This window comes from Silurus meridionalis, chromosome 6, assembly GCF_014805685.1.
Source record: "Silurus meridionalis isolate SWU-2019-XX chromosome 6, ASM1480568v1, whole genome shotgun sequence".
NCBI lineage: Eukaryota > Metazoa > Chordata > Actinopteri > Siluriformes > Siluridae > Silurus > Silurus meridionalis.
The window spans coordinates 31,305,253-31,328,606 of NC_060889.1; the positions used below are offsets into that span (position 1 = coordinate 31,305,253).

Below are 23,354 nucleotides of genomic sequence, written 5' to 3' on the forward strand. Positions count from 1 at the left end.
ACCAATTTCAAATCTCCCATTTATGTCTAAGATTTTAGAAAAGATTGTCGCTGCCCAATTATGTTCCTACTTGCAAGAGAACAATATCTTTGAAGAGTTTCAGTCAGGTTTTAGGCCCCATCATAGCACAGAAACTGCTCTAGTTAAAATCACTAATGAACTGTTTTTAGCTTCAGACCAAGGCTTCATCTTGCTGTTAGTTCTACTAGATCTTAGTGCTGCATTCGACACTATAGACCATGATCTCCTCCTAGATCGGTTACAAAATTACATCAGCATTCAGGGACAGGCATTAAGCTGGTTTAAAACCTACCTGTCCGATCGTTACCATTTCGTAGATTTAAATGGAGAGCTATCCAGGCTAATGCTAGGGTCTGCTTCCGGTGACGTAGCTTCCTGTGTTTGACTTGTTTGCCGCGAGTTCTGTGTTTGTATTCGTGTTTATATTCGTTTGTTTGTGTTTTTCTCTTTTAATAACCCTAAATTGTTTGTCTTTCTGACTTGTGACTGTAGTCAGTTAAGCTCGACTACCACTATATCTTCTCTCACTTTATCTTATTTGTGTATCCGAAATCTGTTTGTGATTATGAGCACTATGCCGGCTGTGTGTCTGACTTTGAGCACAGGTGAGGACTCGTTCGATTTGCAAACAGTGGCGTTGGAGATGGAGGTTTTGGAGAAACAGATTCGCGAGCTGCATGAAGAGCATGCCCGGCTGCGAGAGCGGAAAGCGGCGCTGGAAACATCCCGGCGGACGCGCACTCGTCTAGGTAAATTCGGGTTGAACCTAACGCTCCCAGCACCTCAACTCCGCGTGTTTCTCTGCCCAGACCCAGCGCACCTACAACTCCGGCAAAGGTGCAACATGGACCCTGGATGCGGCAGCGGTGGAAGAGACAAGCAAAGCCCGGTCGAGGCGTCTCCCCGCCACCACTACAGACCTTCGAGATCTCGACCGAGAACCGCCGCCCCTCTCTGCGAGGCGGAACGCGACACAGTGATTCTCGGAGATTCCATCGTCCGGCATGTTCGCGCTACGGAGCTAAAGGTAAGGTGCACACTCGCTGTTTTCCTGGTGCTCGTGTTCTTGATGTCGCTGCAGGTACCCGCGATCCTGAAAGAGAACTTGAGCGGTTGTTCTTCATGCCGGAACGAACGACACCAGGCTGAGGCAAACGGAAATATTAAAGAGGATTTCAGGATCCTGGAGGAGACGGTACGCAGCACATCACCCACAACGAGGATCATAGTGTCAGGACCTCTTCCCACTTACCAGCGAGGGGCTGAGAAGTTTAGTAGACTTTAGCTCTAAATGAATGGTTACAGTCATGGTGTCGAGAACATAAACTTCTCTTTGTTAATAACTGGAACTGTTTCAGGAGCGTCCTAGGTTCTTCCGCCCTGATGGCCTGCACCCCAGCAGAGTTGGAGCAGCAGTGCTATCAGATAACATCTCCAGGATACTTCACACCATCTGACTGGTAAGACATCAGGAAATCTTCGACAATGAGAACATTTATACAACAGACCAAATAGTTACAAGTTCACACACAGCCCAGTTTATAGAAACTGTATCTATTCCTCGTGTAGCAAAACCAAGAAGTAAATACACAAGATCCAGAAACAATCTCATTGAAGTTAAAACTGAAAATGCCAGATAAACAAACACCAAAAAGTTTTAAAGTTTGGTCTTTTAAACATTAGATCACTTGCACCCAAAGCACTGATTATAAATGAGATGATCACAGAGAATAATCTCGATGCACTCTGTCTCACTGAGACCTGGATTAAACCAGGTGATTATATGGGTCTAAACGAGTCGACACCGTCAGGATATGTTTATAAGCATGAGCCCCGTCAGACTGGTCGTGGGGGGGGTGTAGGAACCATTTATACTGCTTCTCTTAATGTTAGTCAGATGTTAGGATTCAGCTTTAAATCATTTGAAGTGCTCGTCTTAAAGTTGTACTTTCAGACATACATAGAAAACTTCGCTCTGGTCACCGTGTACAGACCCCCAGGACCCTCGCTGATTTTCTTCAAGAGTTTGCTTGTTTTCTATCAGACCTCTTGATCAATTTTGATAAAGTGCTGCTTGTAGGAGATTTTAATATTCATGTAGATGATGTAAACGATGCTCTAGGATTATCATTTGTTGACTTATTAAACTCTTTTGGGGTTAAACAAAACGTCACCAGACCAACTCATCGCTTTAATCACACAGTAGACTTAATAATATCCCACGGAGCAGACGTCACTGATATAGATATTTTACCTCAGAGTGATGGCATCACAGACCATTACCTCATACTGTACACACTACCGGTAGAGCAGATTAGCCGTGTTGCACCACGTTATCGACTTGGTAGGACTATTGTTCCAACCACTAAGGACAGATTCATAAATAACCTGCCTGATTTATCTCAATTTCTCACTAAACCCATAACTACTAATAATCTTGATGAGATAACTAAGAACATAGACCTTATCCTCACTAGCACATTAGACAACGTTGCCCTATCCGGTTAAAAAAGGTTAGAGACCAAGCACCTGCACCTTGGTATAATAGTCATACACATGCCCTCAAGAGAACAGCACGTAATCTGGAGAGAAAATGGAGGAAAACTAAATTGGAGGTATTTAGAATCGCGTATAAAGACAGTATGCTCAGCTACAGACAGGCGCTAAAAGCTGCTAGAGCTGAACACCTGAGCAAACTTATAGAAAACAACAAAAACAATCCCAGGTTCCTTTTCAGTACAGTAGCTAAACTAACTACAAATCAGGGCTCTGAAAATTGTGTTCCATCACAGTTTAGTAGTGAGGACTTTATGATTTTCTTCACTGAAAAATAGATAACATTAGAAAAACAATTGTGGCAGTTCAACCTCTTACAGCATCTCCTGAGACAGTGTTACCTTCAACTCCACAACTCCACTGTTTTACATGTATAGGACAGGAAGAGCTGTATAATGTTATTGCCAAAGCTAAATCGACAACATGTCAGTTAGATCCAATTCCTACTAAATTACTGAAGGAAGTGTTATATACAACTGGTGAACCTCTTCTAAATATTATTAACTCCTCACTATCTTTAGGTCACGTCCCTAAATCCCTCAAGTTAGCAGTTATTAAGCCCCTCATTAAAAACCTAATCTGGATCCAAACACGTTATCAAATTACAGACCAATTTCAAATCTCCCATTTATGTCTAAGATTTTAGAAAAGATTGTCGCTGCACAGTTATGTTCCTACCTGCAAGAGAACAATATCTTTGAAGAATTTCAGTCAGGTTTTAGGCCCCATCATAGCACAGAAACTGCTCTAGTTAAAATAACTAATGACCTGTTTTTAGCTTCAGACCAAGGCTTCATCTCGCTGTTGGTTTTACTAGATCTTAGTGCTGCATTCGACACTATAGACCATGATCTCCTCCTAGATCGCTTACAAAATTACATCGGCATTCAGGGACAGGCATTAAGCTGGTTTAAATCCTACCTGTCCGATCGTTACCATTTCGTAGATTTAAATGGAGAGCTATCCAGGCTAATGCAAGTAAATTATGGCGTGCCGCAAGGTTCAGTTCTAGGACCCTGCTCTTCACAATATACATGCTTCCGTTAGGAAATATTATTAGAAGGCATGGAATTAGCTTCCATTGTTATGCTGATGATACTCAGCTATATATCTCATCTAAACCAGGCGATACAGCTCAATTAACCCGGATAACTGAGTGTGTTAAGGAACTAAGAGATTGGATGACCCATAACTTTCTACTTTTAAATTCTGATAAGACTGAGATTTTGCTCATCGGCCCAAAAACTAGTATACAGACGCTCCAGCATCTCAACCTGCATTTAGACGGATGTTCTGTAACCACTAGTTCAACGGTAAAAGACCTGGGTGTTATTTTAGACAGCGACTTGTCTTTCAAAAATCACATCAATCAAGTTACAAAAACAGCCTTCTTTCACCTTAGAAATATTTCTAAGCTAAGAAATATGTTGTCTATATCCGATGCAGAGAAGCTCGTCCATGCGTTCATGACCTCCAGAATAGACTACTGTAATGCGTTACTAGGTGGATGTCCTGCATCATTAATAAACAAGCTTCAGTTAGTCCAGAATGCAGCAGCCAGAGTTCTTACAAGGTCAAGAAAATATGATCACATAACCCCAATCTTATCGTCCCTACATTGGCTTCCTGTTAAGTTTCAATAGACTACAAACTATTACTTCTCACTTATAAAGCACTAAATGGTTTGGCTCCCATATATCTATCCAGTCTTTTAACACGCTACAATCCACCATGCTCCTGAGATCTCAAAACTCTGGGCTTCTAGTAGTTCCTAGAATAGCAAAGTCCACTAAAGGTGGTAGAGCATTTTCACATTTAGCTCCTAAACTCTGGAATAGTCTTCCTGACGGTGTTCGGGGCTCAGATACACTCTCCCAGTTTAAGTGTAGATTAAAAACATATCTTTTTAGCAAAGCCTACACATAACACACATCACATCATAACCTTGTGCTCCAGAACATCTGATCACATGCACATTATCAACTTGTGCTGTTAATATCATGAACAGCAGCTACGCTAATTCCTCTCCACTGCTTCTCTTTCTCTCCCCATCCCGAGACACCCTGAGGTTTGGCCAGCTCAGTCACCTCCCACCTCGTGATGATTACGGACCTTTGAAGAAGTAGATGCCGAACTCACAAACATCCCGAACCATCTAGAGACGTACCAGTGCCATTTGGATCCCGCTACATGTGTGGAGTTTTGACATTGGACCTCCTGGAGTGTTTAAAGGCTCTGGCATGGAGAAGCTGATGCTGGATCTGTGGTGATCACAAATGCTGAGCTCATAAAACTCGGAGCTACTAACCATATAGACTGTATAAGACTGCAGAAAGAACATCACTTATAATCTTATACTCCAGTAATCATGTTAGTTCTCACTCTCCAGTGTTCTGTATTGTTGAAAGATTTATGATCAAACTCTTGATGTCACCCAGATGAGGATGGGTTCCCTTTGAGTCTGGTTCCTCTCAAGGTTTCTTCCTCATAACATCTAAGGGAGTTTTTCCTTGCCACAGTCGCCACGGCTTGCTCATCAGGGACAAATTCACACCATTCACCATCACTGTTGATTTGTGTAAAGCTGCTTTGAGACAATGTCTGTTGTGAAAAGCGCTATACAAATAAACTTGACTTGACTTGACTAAATTATGGCGTGCCGCAAGGTTCAGTTCTAGGACCCCTGCTCTTCACAATATACATGCTTCTGTCAGGAAATATTATTAGAAGGCATGGAATTAGCTTCCATTGTTATGCTGATGATACTCAGCTATATATCTCATCAAAACCAGGCGATACAGCTCAATTAACTCGGATAACTGAGTGTGTTAAGGAAATAAGAGATTGGATGACCCATAACTTTCTACTTTTAAATTCCGATAAGACAGAGATTTTTCTCATCGGCCCAAAAACTAGTATACAGAAGCTCTAGCATCTCAACCTGCATGTAGACGGATGTTCTGTAACCACTATTTCAACGGTAAAAGACCTGGGAGTTATTTTAGACAGCAACTTGTCTTTTAAATATCATATCAACCAAGTTACAAAAGCCTTCTTTCACCTTAGAAATATTTCTAAGTTAAGAAACATATTGTCTTTTTCCGATGCAAAGAAGCTCATCCATGCGTTTATGACCTCCGGAATAGACTACTGTAATGTATTACTAGGTGGATGTCCTGTGTCATGAATAAACAAGCTTCAGTTAGTTCAGAATGCAGCAGCAAGAGTTCTTACTAGGTCAAGAAAATATGATCACATAACCCCGATCTTATCGTCCCTACATTGGCTTCCTGTTAAGTTTCGAATAGACTACAAACTATTACTTCTCACTTATAAAGCTCTAAATGGTTTGGCTCCCATGTATCTATCCAGTCTTTTAACTCGCTACAATCCGCCACGCTCCCTAAGATCTCAAAACTCTGGGCTTCTAGTAGTTCGTAGAATAGCAAAGTCCACTACAGGCGGTAGAGCATTTTCACATTTAGCTCCTAAACTCTGGAATAGTCTTCCTGACAGTGTTCGGGGCTCAGACACACTCACCCAGTTTAAGTGTAGATTAAAAACATATCTTTTTAGCAAAGCCTATACATAACACACATCACATATCATAACCTTGTGCTCCAGAACATCTGATCACATGCACATTATCAACTTGTGCTGTTAATATCATGAACAGCAGCTATGCTAATTTCTCTCCACTGCTTCTCTTTCTCTCCCCATCCTGAGACACCCTGAGGTTTGGCCAGCTCCAGTCACCTCCCACCATCTTGATGATTACGGACCTCTGAAGAAGAAGATTCCGAACTCGCAAACATCCCGAACCATCTAGAGACGTACCAGTGCCATTTGGATCCCGCTACATGTGTGGAGTTTGGCATTGGACCTCCTGGAGTGTTTAAAGGCTCTGGCATGGAGAAGCTGATGCTGGATCTGTGATGATCACAAATGCTGAGCTTATAAAATTAGGAGCTACTAACCATATAGACTGTATAAGACTGCAGAAAGAACATCACTTATAATATTATACTCCAGTGCTCATGTTAGTTCTCACTCTCCAGTGTTCTGTATTGTTGAAAGATTTATGATCAAACTCTTGATGTCACCCAAATGAGGATGGGTTCCCCTTTTGAGTCTGGTTCCTCTCAAGGTTTCTTCCTCATAACATCTAAGGGAGTTTTTCCTTGCCACAGTCGCCACGGCTTGCTCATTAGGGACAAATTCACACCATTCACCTTAACTGTTGATTTGTGTAAAGCTGCTTTGAGACAATGTCTGTTGTGAAAAGCGCTATACAAATAAACCTGACTTGACTTGACTTGACTTCATTGTTCCGAAGAAGGACGGCGGGTTGCATCCCATTCTGGATCTCCACTCCTTGAACCACTCACTATTGAGGCTCGGGTTCGGGGTTCTTGTTTAGGGAGGTCGTGTCTCAGGTCAAGTCCGAGGACTGATTTGTCATACGTTAGATCTGGAGGTTGCATGCTCCCACGCAGCCGTCCTTCACCACGCATAGGAGGTTCCTAAAGTTGCTTTCGGGGCGGAGCTTACCAATATCGGTCCTCCTGTTCGGCCTAGCACTCTCACCCCTTACCGTCACAAAGTGCACAGCTGCATTTTGAATTATATCGATGATTGGTTGATATTGGCTTGTTTAGAGCACCAAGCAGTTCAGCATTGAGATGTTGTTCTCGCCTGCATGAAGGTACTGTGGTTCAGACTGAGACGCCAGATAGAGTGTACTTTCGCGGTGTGCCTTTCAAGCCTTGGATTCATGGAAGGGCCCTACGTTCTGTCCCGAGGCCCAGTTTTAGGGACTCCTTGTTGTCACATAACGCTAACGATGGACGCTACCCTCACGGGGTGGGGAGCAGTATATGAGTGGCCTGTGGAGCGGCCCACGTCTCTCGGGGCCACATAAATTGCCTGGAGATGCTGGCAGTGTTGTTGGGGTTAAAACACTTCCTCCCAGTCCTGAGAGATCACCATGTGTTGGTCCGCACGGACAATACTGCGGTTGGATGTCAGAGCAGACGACCTGTCGAGACAGTGGCTGCCATGGGACGGTCTTGGCCGAGGCTACGCCTGTACGCCTTTTCCTGGTGGCAGGCGGGCGGAACCCTGGTTTACCCTGCCCAAAATTATGGAAGCTGTGGTTGTGGCCCCTGAGGGGGTGCAGTTCATTGCAGCTGGTCTCTCTACCGAGGTAGTAGAGGCCCTTCTCCACTCCAGAGCTCCCACCACGAGGAGGTCATACACCACACGATGGCGACTGTTCGCGTCACGGTGTGAGCACCATGTCTTGGACCCAGTTGACTGCCCGTTCAGTTCAGTTTTGGATTTTTTTACAGGAACAGTTTGCCACAGGGTTAACCCGATGTGTTGTGTTACAGGCATTCTGCCCTCCTCTGTTTATAGCCCCCAACCAGGGGTTACAGGCTGGCTGTTTCCAGTGCAAGCATTGGATGCTTGTCTCCACAGGACGAGTCCTTGGAGGCGGTCGGTGCAGCTGTCCGTCTGCTGTGGCCCTAATAGGAAAGGTTCCTGGCCGATGGGCGGTCGTTAAGCAGGTGGGTAGTGGATGCCATCCTTTTGCCCTCACACACTGGTCTGGTCAGTGTGGCGTGATTGGATACTCGTTCCCAAAGCGTTTCGACGCATCTTGAGATTCCGAAGGGGAACGTCTCTAGGTTACGAATGTAACCCTAGTTCCCCGAGGGAACGAGACGCTGCGTCTCCGTGCCACACTCCCATCTTGCAGCTTCCTGGTTTACAGGACGTCGCCTGTCTATGACATCATGCTTGCCTATTTGCTAGATTTCACACGTGGTTTGGAGCGTCTCGTTCCCTCTGGGAACTAGGGTTATGTTCGTAACCTAGAGACGATTTGTTACTTCTCACCTTTAATAAAATGAAACCCTGAATAATTTAATTGCTATAAATTGTATTTGTTTTAATATTTCATTTTAAAATAATTCCTGTGAAAAAGGTCTATTGCATTAGAACCAATGATTTTAATATAATTTTAGTCTATTGTCTAATATAAATGTTTGCTTCCCCATGATGATAGGCTCTTTCACTGTGAAGGCTGTCACTTCATCTAAGGGGCATATCCTTACACCTACATTTTTGTCACTGATAATGATCCTCAACATGAATGACAGCTTGTTCATGCCACACTAGAGTTCAGAGCAGTATTGCATGGACTGTTTCATATGACACACTGATAATAGCAGCAATGTTGTTTTCTGATGATCATCATGCAAAAGTTGTTGAATGGTTTTGACATTGTTGGGGGTTGAGCTTGTTGAAGTTCCCTTTCAGGAACTCGAGATGCGGTGAAATAATTCGGGAACACGCCCGAGTGTTGATCTTGTGTGTTGCTTGCTTGAGAGCGGAGCATGCGAAGTTGGTTCTCGAGGGAGGCGAATGTGTTCACTGCGTTTGTATGTCTTTTTGTTCGCTCTGCTTCCGCTGGGCACTCTTCGAGGAGTGTGCCCTAGCTCCTTCTGGGTCTGGTCCCGCTCTCACCATGGCAGAGTGCCGTGCCAGATCCTGGGGTTCGCAGGTGGACCTCGCAGAGGGTTTTAAGAAGGACATGTCCCTATCTCCAGCTGCACCTGCTCAGTCCAGCGCTCCCTCGCAGGCTTCGAAAGCACACCTTTTGGCGAATTCTTCCTTCTGTGGTGGGAGCATGCAGCTCCGCCTCTCTTCCTCTGGAGAGGTGTTTTAGCGCTCTGCGATAAGGAAGCCGAGGAGCTTTCGGAGGTTGTAGCGTGCCGTTGCCAAGCTCGATATAACTTGGCCGGTTAATGAGCAGAAAGGGCTTTTATCTAGTAAATAAGATGAGCGCTTTCTGACACTCGTGTCACAACCTCCATGTCAGGGTCTTCCATTTTTTCCCAACCTGCACACTGAGGTGTCCAAGTCATGGGTAAAACCTTATTTGGCCCGCCCCGGTTCGGCCCCCACAGTTCTATATTGCCATATTTCATCCCCGCCCAGAGCTGTGGAGGCTGTGGCTTTGGCCCCTGAGGGGGTGCAGCTCTGAGGTTCTAGTCTCTCCACTGAGGTGGTAGAGACTATTCTCCACTCCAGAGCTTAATTTTCTCCATGGCACACAGAGGCTGAGGCCCCGGGTACAACATAGAGTGCCTTGTTGGGACTTGGGGGCTCTTTCTGAGCCCCCCTTCAAGCCTCTACCCGAGGCATCTTGGAGGCACCTTTCAATCAAGACCACGTTCTTGTTGGCCATTTGCTCTATCAAAAAATAGGGGACCTGCAGGCCCTTTCTGTGGCCCCTTCCTTCCTGGAGTTTACCCCAGGTATGGCTGGTGCCTTTCTTTACCCCTGTATGGGTTAAATCCTCATAGTGCCCTCGGTCATCCCACGACCCATAAGATTACAGGCACTCTATCCCTCCTCTGTTCCAGGCCCCAGACCAAGAGAAACTAAACCGGATCTATCCGGTGTGGCACTGGACACGTATGTCCACAGGACAGGTCCTTGGAGAAGGACCAATCAGCTGCTCATCTGCTATGGCCCTCCCAAGAGAGGCCTTCCTGCTAATAAGCAGACTCTGAGCAGGTGGATTGTTGACACTATCACGTCATCTTATGAGTCCTCTGGTCTCGCCGCTCCCTTCGGGGTCATTGCTCACTCCACCCGGAGTGAGGCTGCCTCAAAATCTTGATCCTCCAAGTTCCCCTCCAAGACATATGTGATGCTGCATTCACTTATATGTGCTTTATACTCCTGGTCATGATGTCATTTACATTTGCGGCATTTGGCAGACGCCCTTATCCAGAGCGACTTACAACTGAGCAGGGGTGGTCTTAGGGCTTTTGCTCAAGGGCCCAGCAGTGGCAGCTTGGTGATAGTGGGATTTGAACCTGTGACCTTCCGATCCAAAATCAAATGCCTTAACCACTGAGCTACCACCTCATCAGTGACGGCCAGCGTCCAATTTTGAAAACCGAAACCGATTGGCCAGGCAGAGGAACCGAGCTGGGAAGGATGTACTGCAAGTTAGAGCAATAAAGGATGGAGAGGGAAATGTGTTGACTAGTAAGGAAAGTGTGTTGAGAAGGTGGAGGGAGTATTTTGAGCAGCTGATTAATGAGGAAAATCAGAGAGAGAGAAGGTTGGATGAGGTGAAGTTGGTGAAGCAGGATGTAGATAGGATTAGTAAGGAGGAAGTGAGAGCAGCGATTAAGAGGATGAAGAGTGGAAAGTCGGTTGGACCAGATGACATACCTGTAGAAGCATGGAGATGTTTAGGAGAGATAGCAGTGGACTTTTTAACCAGATTGTTTAACAAGATTTTGGAAGGTGAGAGGATGCCTGAGGAATGGAGGAGGAGTGTGCTGGTACTGATCTTTAAGCATAAGGGAGATGTGCAGACCTGCAGTAACTACAGGGGAATTAAGTTGATCAGTCACACCATGAAGTTATGGGAAAGAGTAGTGGAAGCCAGGCTGAGAGAAGAGGTGACCATCTGTGAGCAGCAGTATGGTTTCATGCCGAGGAAGAGCACTACAGATGCCTTATATACACTTCCGGGCGCTGCTCGTGTGGCGACTAGCAGAGCTGCGTGTGTGCTTCATTGTTTGTTGTTTGTATGTTAATAAGTCTGTTTAAGGGGATTCTTTTTTAAGTATTCCAGTATTTTAAGTATTTTAAAATCCAAAGTGAAGTATTTTAAAGTGAAGATGTTAATTCAGGGGAAGATTTCGCTTTTGCTGCTGTTGGCGAGTTGGGGAAATGTGATTACAGCCCTGGTGCATGGCGGAGTTTTGGAGGAGAACGCGCCAGTGATGAATCGGGAGTTTCTGCTGGGCTTGCGTTCGAATGCTGTTCCTGTTGATCCCGCTTGGAATATTCCTGAAGAGTTACTCCGGCCTTCTGCTAATTTCCGAGGCCCAAAAAGGAAAATAAGAAGGAAACGCATGGTGGAGTACGACGCAGACTAAGGAGGACTGAAAGATTTACTCCCTTGCCTACAATACTCTTAGGCAATGTACGCTCGCTTCGACATAAATTGGATGAACTACAAGCCAATGGGAGTTTCATGCACGAATATAGAAACACGCACATAATGGCATTTACTGAAACCTGGTTGGATGACTCGGTCGCTGATAGCACTTTACGGATTCAAGGTTTTGAAACACCTATCAGGCTGGACCGAGATAAAGACACAACTGGGAAAGAACGTGGAGGAGGTGTGTGTGTCTATATTAAAGAAAGCTGACAGTTGTTGGACCACTCTTAGATCCATTGCAGTTTGCATATTGCGCTGGGAGAGGTGTAGATGATGCAAAACTGTTTCTGTTGAATGCTCTTAGTCGACATCTAGAAAATTGTGGAGCCTTTGCGTGCCTTTTGTTTGTGGACTTTTCGTCTGCATTCAATTTTTTGCAACCTATGATTTTGGGACAGAAACGTATTAGTCAGGTTAATCTCAATTATGGTTTAGTTTTATAGATTATAAACTTTTTAACAGATACAAAACAAAGGGGAAGAGTCAATGGTGTCCTATCAGACACAACAAATATTTCTATAGGTTCACCACAAGGCTGTGTACTTTCTCCTGTTCTATTCATATTGCATACAAATGACTGCCAAAGTTCGTATAATAACAGTTATCTGGTAAAATATGCAGATGATACGGTGCTTTTATCTTTGTTGTCATATGCAGATCAGGAATATGGTCCGGTTTTGGACGATTTTATTGTATGGTGTAATCGGATGAAATTGGATTTGAATGTGTCAAAGACAAAAGAGATGATTATTAATTTTAGTAAGAAAACACTTGCACCTCAAAGAGTAATTATTAATAACACTCAGGTCGATGAAGTGGATGAATACAAGTATTTAGGAACAATTATTGATAACAGGTTGAAGTTTGAACAAAATACAAATGCAGTTAGTAAAAAGTCACATCAAAGATTATTTGTGCTGAGGAAGTTAAATTCTTTTAATGTACAGAGACGTATTCTTATGACCTTTTATAACTCTTTTGTGGAAAGTATCTTGTCTTTTCTTTTATTTGTTGGTTTTCTTTATTGTCTGTAAAGAATAGGAATCGCTTGCAAGGTATGGTAAATCTGTGCTCAAAATTGTAGGTGTTCCTTTGCGAAGTCTCACATTTTATTATGAACAGCAAATGATGAGAATGGCACATAAAATTATTGGTGACTGTACACACCCTTTGAATGACTATTTTGAGTGGATGCCCCTTGGGCGACGTTTAAGATCAATTAAATGTTCCACAAACCGGTACAAATTTACTTTTGTGCCTGAAGCAATACGGTTATGTAACAAATCCAGTTGAATTAGATAAATTATTATTATTATTATTATTATTATTATTATTATTATTATTACTATTATTTTATTTTATTTAATTATTATTATTATTATTATTTTTTTTTTTTTTTATTAACATTTGTATGTGTGTTCTAATTGTGTGAAGCACCATGATGACAGCTTAAATCAATTGCCCCATGGGGATAAATAAAGCTTTGAACTTATTTGCTTTGAGGATGTTGATGGAGAAGTATAGAGATGGACAGGTTGACGGACGAGGTCAGACAGGAGTCTCTCTGGACTATGATGTTTGGGGATGATATTGTGATTTGTGGTGAGAGTAGTGAGCAGGTTGAGAAGAGCCTGGAGAGGTGGAGGTACACGCTGGAGAGAAAGGAAATGAAAGTCAGTAGAAGTAAGACAGAGTAGATGTGTGTGAATGAGAGGGAGGGCAGTGGAGTGGTGCGTTGCAGGGAGAAGAGGTGGAGAAGGTGGAGGAGTTCAGGTACCTGGGCTCAACATTGCAAAGTAATGGAGAGTGTGTTAGAGAAGTGAAGAAAAGAGTGCAGGCAGGGTGGAGTGGGTGGAGAAGAGTGACAGGAGTGATTTGTGATAGTAGGGTATCTGCAAGAATGAAAGGGAAAGTTTATAGGACTGTGGTGAGACCTGCGATGTTGTATGGATTAGAGACAGTGGCATTGAGTAAAAGACAGGAGGCGGAGCTGGCGGTAGCAGAGCTGAAGATGCTGAGGTTTTCGGTGGGAGTGACAAAGATGGACAAGATTAGAAATGAGTTTATTAGAGGGACAGCGCATGTCGGATGTTTTGGTGACAAGGTGAGGGAGGCGAGATTGACATGGTTTGGACATGTGCAGAGGAGGGACATGGGGTATATCAGTAGGAGAATGCTGAGGATGGAGCCACCAGGTAGGAGGAAAAGAGGAAGGCTAAGGAGGAGGTTCATGGATGTGATGAGGGAAGACATGCAGGTAGTTGGTGTGAAAGAGGCAGATGTAGAGGACAGGGTGGTATGGAGACGGATGATCCGCTGTGGCGACCCCTAATGGGAGCGACGAAAGAAGAAGAAGACAACACACATTATTTCAAAGCATGAACACTTGGGCGCGTTCCCAAAGTGTTTTGACGCAGCGTCTCGTTCCTCAGGGAACTAAGTTTACATACATAACCTAGAGACGTTCTTACTGATTGCTCATTGTCTTCCAGTGATGTTTTTCCACTCTTAAAGTGCACGTGCCACTCAAAACACCTCAAACGACTCATTGCAGCATTGCCATAAACTTGGTGAATCATGTCAAACATCTCCATGGCAGATTTGCCCATTTTCACACAAGATTTCATGTTTTCTCTTTGTTCTTACTTGCAGTAATGCCCATGGTTAAAATAGCACCAGTAGCACAGCTCCCAATGTACATAGGACAGTGTCTTTTGACACACTGACTAGGTGTGGGGGATTATAGTGCTACAGTGGAAAAGGATAAAGCTAATGTTGTCCAGTGGTAGAGAATTGAGAGCTCAGTAGAGCAGCAATGGAGGATTGAAGGGATCAGTGGATCAATGGTAGAGGATGACCAAACCACCAAACTACCAAACCATGTAGCAATTCAAATACTGTCCAATGTACATGTGAGGATGTTTCTCAGGCAGTCTCCCCAGGAAGTAAAACTTCTTCTATGTTGTCTCAGATGGTTGTTTTGTGTGTCATGGACAGGAAGGATCCTTGACAATATGGTCATCCTGCAATCTTCTAGCTGCTAGCTCTCTGTACCTTGCAGCTTGCAGATTTGAAGCAGTGTGTGATTCATATCATTGGTGTTGCTGACGTTTAGGTTATTAGACTGTTGATGTTTTATACTAATGATGTATAATTCAAAAAATAGAATGTAGAAATGATTTACATGAGTTACACTCAGTGTTGTTTTAACATCATTAGATTCAAATTTGTCTTATTTTTTAATTGCGCATGAGATTAAACACAGCCATCGGAAAGTTTTTTAGATCTTTATCAGTTTTGGTGACAACCACAATTAGCTTCTAGCTGATGGTGATGGTATGGTGATTGTGGGGTGTGAGATGTTTGTTCTTTCTTACTCAAAGAGGAAATTTTAAACTACTCCCCTACCCCCCCACCACACCACACACTCTCTCTCCTCTTCTGATTGGCTATAACCCCAGTGTAGAGATCATATCTATGTTATTATTGTATATTTAAATGATAACACATTTTAACAATCATCATCTTCATCAGCAGCAGCCATGTTCTGCCGTTCTCTTCTGCTGGTTCTTCTGGGGCTCTCCTGCCTTCAGTCCTTCACCATGGCACAGAGTAAGATTTATTTGTGTATTTTAAATATAGAGATTAACCTTTTATCATAACTAAATTCTAATTATATGTGTGTTTGTGTGTTCACTGTAAACCGGGAGTCTGATTTATATTAGTGTAAATATTTATTATTTTGTGGGTTTAAAAAAAAATGAAAACTATCACATTTTAAACCCAAGCATGAATTCAGATGTTCAGTGAAAATCAGTGGGTTTCCAACATAGTGCTGAGATGGACTGGATAATTACCCTTAATTTCCTTTTTTTTTTTTTTGCTGAATAATAATGATAACATTTCATACAAAATTTAAATAAAAGTACTGCAGTAATCATTATTACATATTATTATAGATTGACGTTTTATTCATAGAATTTTCAATTATACAGTCATATAATAAAAATTATATTGATCAATAATTAATATTGAAATAATTATAATCATTTGTGTATATTGAGCCAGAGATATATATTCATATATATAGTAGAACCTCGCATAAGGAGCACAATTCATTCCAGACTCTTACTTACTCGTAATGTAAAACAAATTTACCCAAATAAATTAATGTAAAATACAATAATGCATTACATGGCAAAAAAAAAAAAAACTTATATGTAACCTTTATTCAAACAAAATAATATATAAATTGCTATAGAGCAGAAAACATCTTCATCTTTTCTTCTATCATGGAACGAACCAACCTGGAACATCGTTGAGAATACGAAACCGTTACGTAGATATTCTTGTCACTCCCTTTGAAGCATCTTTCTCCTAAATCTTGCACTTGTTCTTGAGGATAGTGCAAATCGTTGATGTAGATCGATTGTATGTGCGTGCTAGATCAGCCACGCTCACCCTCATGCCCTTGTTCTCGCTTTTCAATGATTTACGGTTATTTTTATGTTCTTATGGCTGTCTTCTTGTGGCTTTTCTTCTGGGACATTTTTGTAAGGGTTATTAAACTTTGCACAAATAATTTGGACAAGTTTGGAAAAAAGTGTGATCACAAGCAACACTGACATGCTAGCGGAATAAACACATAATAAACACAGACTGATGTAGCACGGGCTCGGAACGTCCTGGTGCACAAGCAAGTGACGTGAAGAGGGGACGTCCCCTTTTCGTTATGCGAAATGTCACTTATTAAGGGAGCCATTTTATTACTCATTAAGAGAGGTGCTCGTTAAGCGGGGTTCCACTGTAAATATATATATACTGCAATACAGTACACACAGTACAGTGCAAAAGTCAATTACATTGTTTTTGCAATAGATACAGGAAATGTGTATAAAGAATTAAAAAAGAAAGAAATCTGGAAAAAAAAGATCACGCCTGATGTAGATAATTAAAAAAGGCCTCATGACTTAAATATAACTTCGGTCTTTATTCTGAAATAAATGAGTAGATAATGAAATATTTTTTACAGATACAAATGGAGCAGCATTGTGCTGTTTTGAGTTTCATAAATCCCCGGTGCCTGCAGCGAACATCGACAATGTTGAAGAAACGAGATTCGACTGCACACTTCCTGGAGTCATGTACGATTTCAACCTGCTGCTTTTTTAAAGACACTTTAAATCAGTTGATTCACAGATCACACAGATCACAGCTCTGATCTTTATCTTCTTTCCCCTACAGTCTTACAACAAAAAATGGATTGCAGATTTGTGCGGACCCTGAGGTGGACTGGGTGAAGCAGATCATCTAAATTATAACAGCAGCTTCATCTCAAGCATCAGATTCAAATTAGAATAGAATGCTGTTTAAAGCAAATTGATGTCTTGCCTAACAGGAAAAGCTTTTTTATATATCAGACCTGCACCTGTAACTGCACTGATTATTCATATTTTCTATGCAAATTAAAGTACATTTATAGCTCACAGACTCTTGGTTTGTTTCTCTGAATAATGTCTTTTTCAGAAAACTAATAAAAGAAGGCTACAAAGTTTTTTCTTTCTACAATGGAATGATCTAAATGTAATGTTAATGGATAAAAGGAAAAATATCTAGAAAGAGTGTGGATGTGTTCAGTATCAGGAATCAGAGGAGATGGTGGTGGAATGTATATTAATACATGGATTTAGTATCACACAGAGAGAAGAAGCATCAGAGAAACAGGAACTGAAGCATTTCAAACAGTTTTCATGAACATTAGAAGAAATTTGAAAGAAATATTTTCAAATCTTTGCCCACAATCAGGTTAAAACTGTGACATCATCTACCCACAATGTAGACATCTGTGATCTATCCAAATGATCTAATCATCTCAACATGTACTCTAAATACACTAAATATACAGCAGAACATTTCTGTTGATCATTTATTGCAACAATAATAATATAAGTGAAGTGTCTGAGGTGGATAAATGTTTACATTCTGATGAAAGTTTAAGTGAAACTGGTTCTCTGAGTAGCTCAATGTCGGCTACAGAGGTGTGTAGAGTAGCCAAAGATTGTACTCAAGTAAAAGTACTGTTACTTCAGAATAATATGACTCAAGTAAAAGTAAAAAGTAGACATCCAAATCATTACTTGAATAAGAGTAAAAAAGTACTTGGTGAAAAAACTACTCAAGTACTGATTAACTGTTGAGTAACGTCTGATTTATTTTTTAACACAAGACAACAATCAGACAGACAAAATACAAAATAATCTTTAGGCAAATTATGTCTCATCCAATCAATAAAATAAATTAAAATGAATGAATTACAAAATAGCTTAAATTTAAATAATTCAGGTAAATTTAAGTACTTCATAAATACAATAAATAAAATAATAATAAATAAAAAATAAATACCCACAAGTAACATAAATTTCCAAACCTTTATACTTTTTTTACCAGGCAGAACTAGAACGAGGCAGCCCATAAATTCTCATAAACTGTGTGTGTCTTTGTGTGTGTGTGTGTGTGTGTGTGTGTGTGTGTGTGTCTCCAGTGACAGAACAACAGAAAGAGACACACACACATTTCATACCAGGCATGCTGAACACCTCATAATGTAGCTGCTCTCTCGCACTTTCACTAAGGTAAACATGCTTTCAATATGAGGCCAGGGAAGTGGGTTTTCCTCCTCGTTTGTGTCTGCATTGCCGACGGTTGATTCTGACAAGTTTGTGTTGCTAACTAACCCGTCCCACCGCTGAGATCGAGTATGGTAACGTGACGAGATTGCACAACTACTTTTGATTGGTGAAACACAGTCACGTGGTAAAGCCTTAGTGGAAGTTTCTTTCTCTGTCAAAATAAAACATTAAAATTGATGTGTAGAATACCAAAGAGGTAAAAAGAAAAGTAACGAGCTCGTTGTAGCCTAATGTAGCAGAGTAAGAGTACAGTTTCTTCTTCAGAAATCTATCCAAGTAAAAGTAAAACGTATAGTGATTTAAAACTACTCTTAGAATTATATTTTTTTCAAAAACTTACTCAAGTAAATGTAACAGAGTAAATGTAACTCGTTACTACCCACCTCTGGTTGGCTACCAGGTCCTGACTGGATGTCAACTTCATATCTAACAGTGTGTAGGAAATATTACTGGATTTTAAAGTTCAAATTCCTCCGATAATGTTCATGTGTAAATCCCGAGGTAAGTAACACTGAAAAAGGTTGAATTTACAGTCATTTTACACAAGTTTACAGAACAGAGGACAATTTAAGTTGATCTGTGATCTGAAGTAGTCAAATAAATGGCAATAAAAAGAATGGAAGGATCAGTGGAGCAGGAAGGACTGATCAATATAGTTGATATTCCATGCTTAGAGAGCAGAGGGTTGTTCAGGGAGTTCAATTGATCTTGTTGAATGCTCATGGATCGACTCTGAAAATCAACACACAAAAAATGAAAATGAGAACTCAGAAACTTAAAATGCTGTGTTGACTATTGAGCATGCCGGCATGTTATAGGCGTATTCCACCCAGACCACCCATTTGGCAGTGGACTACCAAAACTATTGCTGCAGAAGGGACAAAGGGTGCTCGGCGCCATCCAGCCAGTGACGCCATTCTTCTAACACCAGCTTTAGTGTCAGCAGTTCTCAAACCCCAATGGCAGAGTTCTGTTCAGCACGGCTGAGCCGACGGGAGAATAGGGTGCACAGGGGTAGCTGGTTTGTCATTCAGTTCCCTCTGGGACAGAACAGTTCACACACCCTTGTTCCAGGCGTCTACCTCCACAATAAACTGGCAAGTTGGGGCTGGCAAGGTAATGATGAAAGCAGACATGGTCTCTTGTCTCTGGAATGCCTGTTTGGCCTCTGAGGCCCAGGAGAATGACCGGCAGGTAGATGTAAGTCTGAGCAGGGGAGCAGCAATGTAACTGAAACCCTGGATGAATTCATGGTAGAAATGGCAGTGCCAAGGAATTTTTGGACCTGTTTCATCATTTTTCATTTGGCAGTTCTTCATCCATGATTTTAGTATCTGCCCAGGAGTCAACAAAGACCACCAGCTTGTGTTTCTGGCCCTGGACATCGACCAGTACCTTGGCTCATATGTCCTGCCTCACCACAATAGAGACAAAGTCCCATAGAGCACCGCTGTTGGCAGGGACTGGCTGGCTGAAGAAGGGAATCGAAACAAGGTGGACCAAGGACAGTCCTGCCAGGATCGTTAGTAGTTTCTGTCAAAATGACACTCTCTCATGTGCCAATCAGTTCAGGTGGCTAGACTGATCAGAGAGTCCAGATCCAGTAAAAGCTCCTGGGCAGTGTGTTCGTTCTTGACCAAGAGTGTGAGAACCGAGACAAAAGCGTTGTGGAGTGCCATGGAATCTCATCCGCTATCCGCAAGACGTCTCAAAAAATCCAAACAAAAGAAGATATGTTGTAAACCATTGACATTGTAAATAACGTCACTGGATTCGTCAGTCCACACAATAAAGACATAAGATAATAAAACCCAATTTATACAACCATGTTACAATATGGATGTGACTAATGTTTCCACTGACTGTAGGAACTGACATTTGTAGGGCAACTATGGGTACTTTTATTGGCCAACTAATCAAGAAAAAAAAATACACACATATCTTTAAGATCACTCCACCAGGAGATTCACAACTGCTACACTTATGATGTGTAATTGAAAAATATAAGGCAGAGGTTATTTTAAAATGTTTAGATTCAAGCTTACTTGTTTTTTTATTTATTTATTTTTATTTGTGATTAAACAGCTGTGGGAAAGTGAAAATGTAGGGTGTTAGATTTTTATCATTTGGATTGAGAACCACAGCTGGATATATATATATATATATATATATATATATATATATATATATATATATATATATATATATATATATATATATATATATTAATCCATTTACAGTAATTTATATGTGTATTTACTGTATTTATTACTTTATGGGGTAAAAATGTATCTATTACATTATGAACCGAAGCATAAATTCAGATGCTCATTATAATATTTGGGTCTCCAACATTGTGCAGAAATGGAGTCTATAAACATTCACTAATTTTATTATTATTATTTATTTCTGCTGAATCATTTTCACATAAAATGAAAGAAAATAATATAATTTCATACAAATTTAAAAAAAAATAAGGATTTAATCCTTTAAAATATTTAGAAGTTTGATTTAAGTCATTTACAAGAGTATTTTGACATCATGCTCTATGTTGAGTTTGGTTTCACTAATAATAATAATAATAATAATAATAATAATAATAATAATAATAATAATGCATTTTATTTCATGTCGCCTTTCAAAACACCCAAGGTCACCTTACAGACAATATACAGGTCATTGCATAAAACAGAACACACAACAGAGAAACAGCATATGCATGTAAAATTCATTTAAATCTCAATAAAACATTTCATAAAAAGGCCTGTATAAAAAGATATGTCTTAAGACGCTTTTTAAAGGTCAACAAGCACTCGCTATTGCAAACATCAAGGGGAAGAGAGTTCTATAGTCGGGGGGCAGCATAACTAAAAGATCTGGCACCCATGGTAGTCAGTCGAATCCAAGGTGCCACAAGAGAAATTGAAGATGAAGATCTAAGTGCGTGTGAAGGAGTGTAGACATGAAGAAGTTGAGTAAGATATTGTGGTGCAAGAATATGAAGTGCCTTATAAGTGAGTAGCAAGATTTTAAATTCTACTCTATACTTTACTGGAAGCCAGTGTAATTGCTGAAGAACCGGAGAGATGTGAGCCGTATAAGGTGTTCTAGAGAGAACACGGGCTGCGGAGTTCTGAACCATCTGAAGTTTATTCAGCAATTTGGAAGGAATACCTGTGAGAAGTGCATTGCAGTAGTCTATACGTGAAGTGACAAGTGCGTGAATAAGAACAGCAGTATTATTATTTGAAAGAAAGGGACGAAGACAGGTAATATTTCGCAAATGAAAGTATGCAGTCTGCATGATATTATTAATTTGTGCTTCAAAAGATAGTGTACTATCCATGATGACACCCAAGCTTTTAACCTGAGAGGAAGGACAGATTGTGGTATTATCAATGGTGAGAGAGAAACAGTTAGGTTTAGACATAACAGATTTAGTGCCAACCAGCAAAGCCTCAGTTTTGTTGCCATTTACCTTCAATAAGTTCGCTGAAAGCCAATCTTTAATTTCAGATAGACAGCTTGATAAGGATGGTGAAGGAAAAGAACCGGTGGGTTTGGCAGACAGGTAAAGTTGGGTGTCATCCGCATAGCAGTGAAAATTAACACCATATTTCCTTAAAATGTAACCAAGAGGGAGCATATATATAATAAAAAGAAGCGGGCCCAATACAGAGCCCTGGGGTACACCAGTGGTGACTGTTGATAATCTTGAACTAAAACCTTTTAATTGAATACGCTGACTGCGTCCAGATAAATATGACATAAACCAAGACAGAGCAGTGCCAGTAATACCAATGGAAGCTAACCTGTCAAGAAGTATCTTATGTGAGACAGTATCAAAGGCAGCGCTCAAGTCAAGGAGGACAAGTATAGTTAAAAGCCCAGAGTCGGCTGCCAACAGCAAATCATTGGTTATTTTGACAAGAGCAGTCTCAGTGCTGTGGTGGGGACGAAAACCAGATTGGAATTGTTCATACAAGTTATTATTGGAGAGATGTTCATGAATTTGAATTGCAATACACTTTTCCACTACCTTGGAGATAAATGGTAAATTTGAAATTGGATGAAAATTGTCAAAATTTGATGGGTCACCTCCTGGTTTCTTAAGTATGGGTGTAATAATAGCAGATTTAAGAGATGGAGATACAAGACCAGAACTAAGTGAAGCATGAACAATTTTTGTAATCAACGGCAAAAGAGCTGGTAAACAAGCTTTCACTAAGGGGGTTGGTAGAGGGTCTAACTGACAAGTTGAAGATTTAGATTTACCTATCAGACCCATTATCTCTGAAGCAGTAGGTAGTGTAAAGTTAGAGAAAACAGAATGGGGAGGTGTGTGCAATATAAACTGAGAGGAGTCATTGTGAAGAGTACCAATAAGTATTTGCTGATGTACATTTTCAACCTTAGATGCAAAGAAAGTCAAAAAACGATCGCACAGGTCAGTGGAATACATATCAGACGGCAAATAATCAGGTGGTTTTAGAATATTGTTTACCACCAAAAAAAGAGACCTAGAGTTCCCATTGCTAACTGCAATTCTGTTGGAGTAGTAAACAGATTTAGCTTCAGTCAGTGCAGTTTTATAATTTTGAATATGTTCAACATACATTTCCTTATGAACAGTAAGGCCAGTCCTGGCGCACAGCCGCTCTAACCTACGGCCTTTAGTTTTAAGTTCACGCAGTTCAGGTGTGAACCAGGGAGCTGAATGTACAAATGAAACAGTTCGAGTTTTCACAGGTGCGAATTCATCCAAGATCATGTTCAGTCCGTCATCATAATATTTAACTAGTTCATCAGCAGTAGAGAAATCAGATTTACTGAAGAAGATGGCAAGTTCATCAGCAAGAGTAGGCAAATCAATGTTCTTAATATTCCGAAATGAAATCGGACGGCACAGGTTTGCCTTAAAGATGGCCAATTTGGCACAAAAAGACACCAAAAAGTGATCTGATATAGAAAGATCAGAAACAGTACAATTAAAAGGTATTATACCGGAGCAACAAACGAGATCAAGAATATGCCCCTTGATGTGAGTG

At 41.1% G+C, this 23,354-nt stretch overlaps 1 protein-coding gene across 1 annotated transcript in view; it reads left to right on the plus strand.

The window, feature by feature from the left end:
* The window catches only part of LOC124387971 (C-C motif chemokine 18-like), a 34,804-nt gene extending 17,696 nt beyond the window's left edge, over positions 1–17,108 (plus strand). The window contains exons 3-5 of the mRNA XM_046852593.1: positions 15,152–15,229; positions 16,650–16,761; positions 16,862–17,108. Of these exons, the coding sequence (XP_046708549.1) occupies positions 15,152–15,229; positions 16,650–16,761; positions 16,862–16,931 (260 nt within the window). The 3' untranslated portion in view covers positions 16,932–17,108. The remainder of the gene's footprint in view (positions 1–15,151; positions 15,230–16,649; positions 16,762–16,861) is intronic.
* Positions 17,109–23,354: the final 6,246 nt, after the last annotated feature.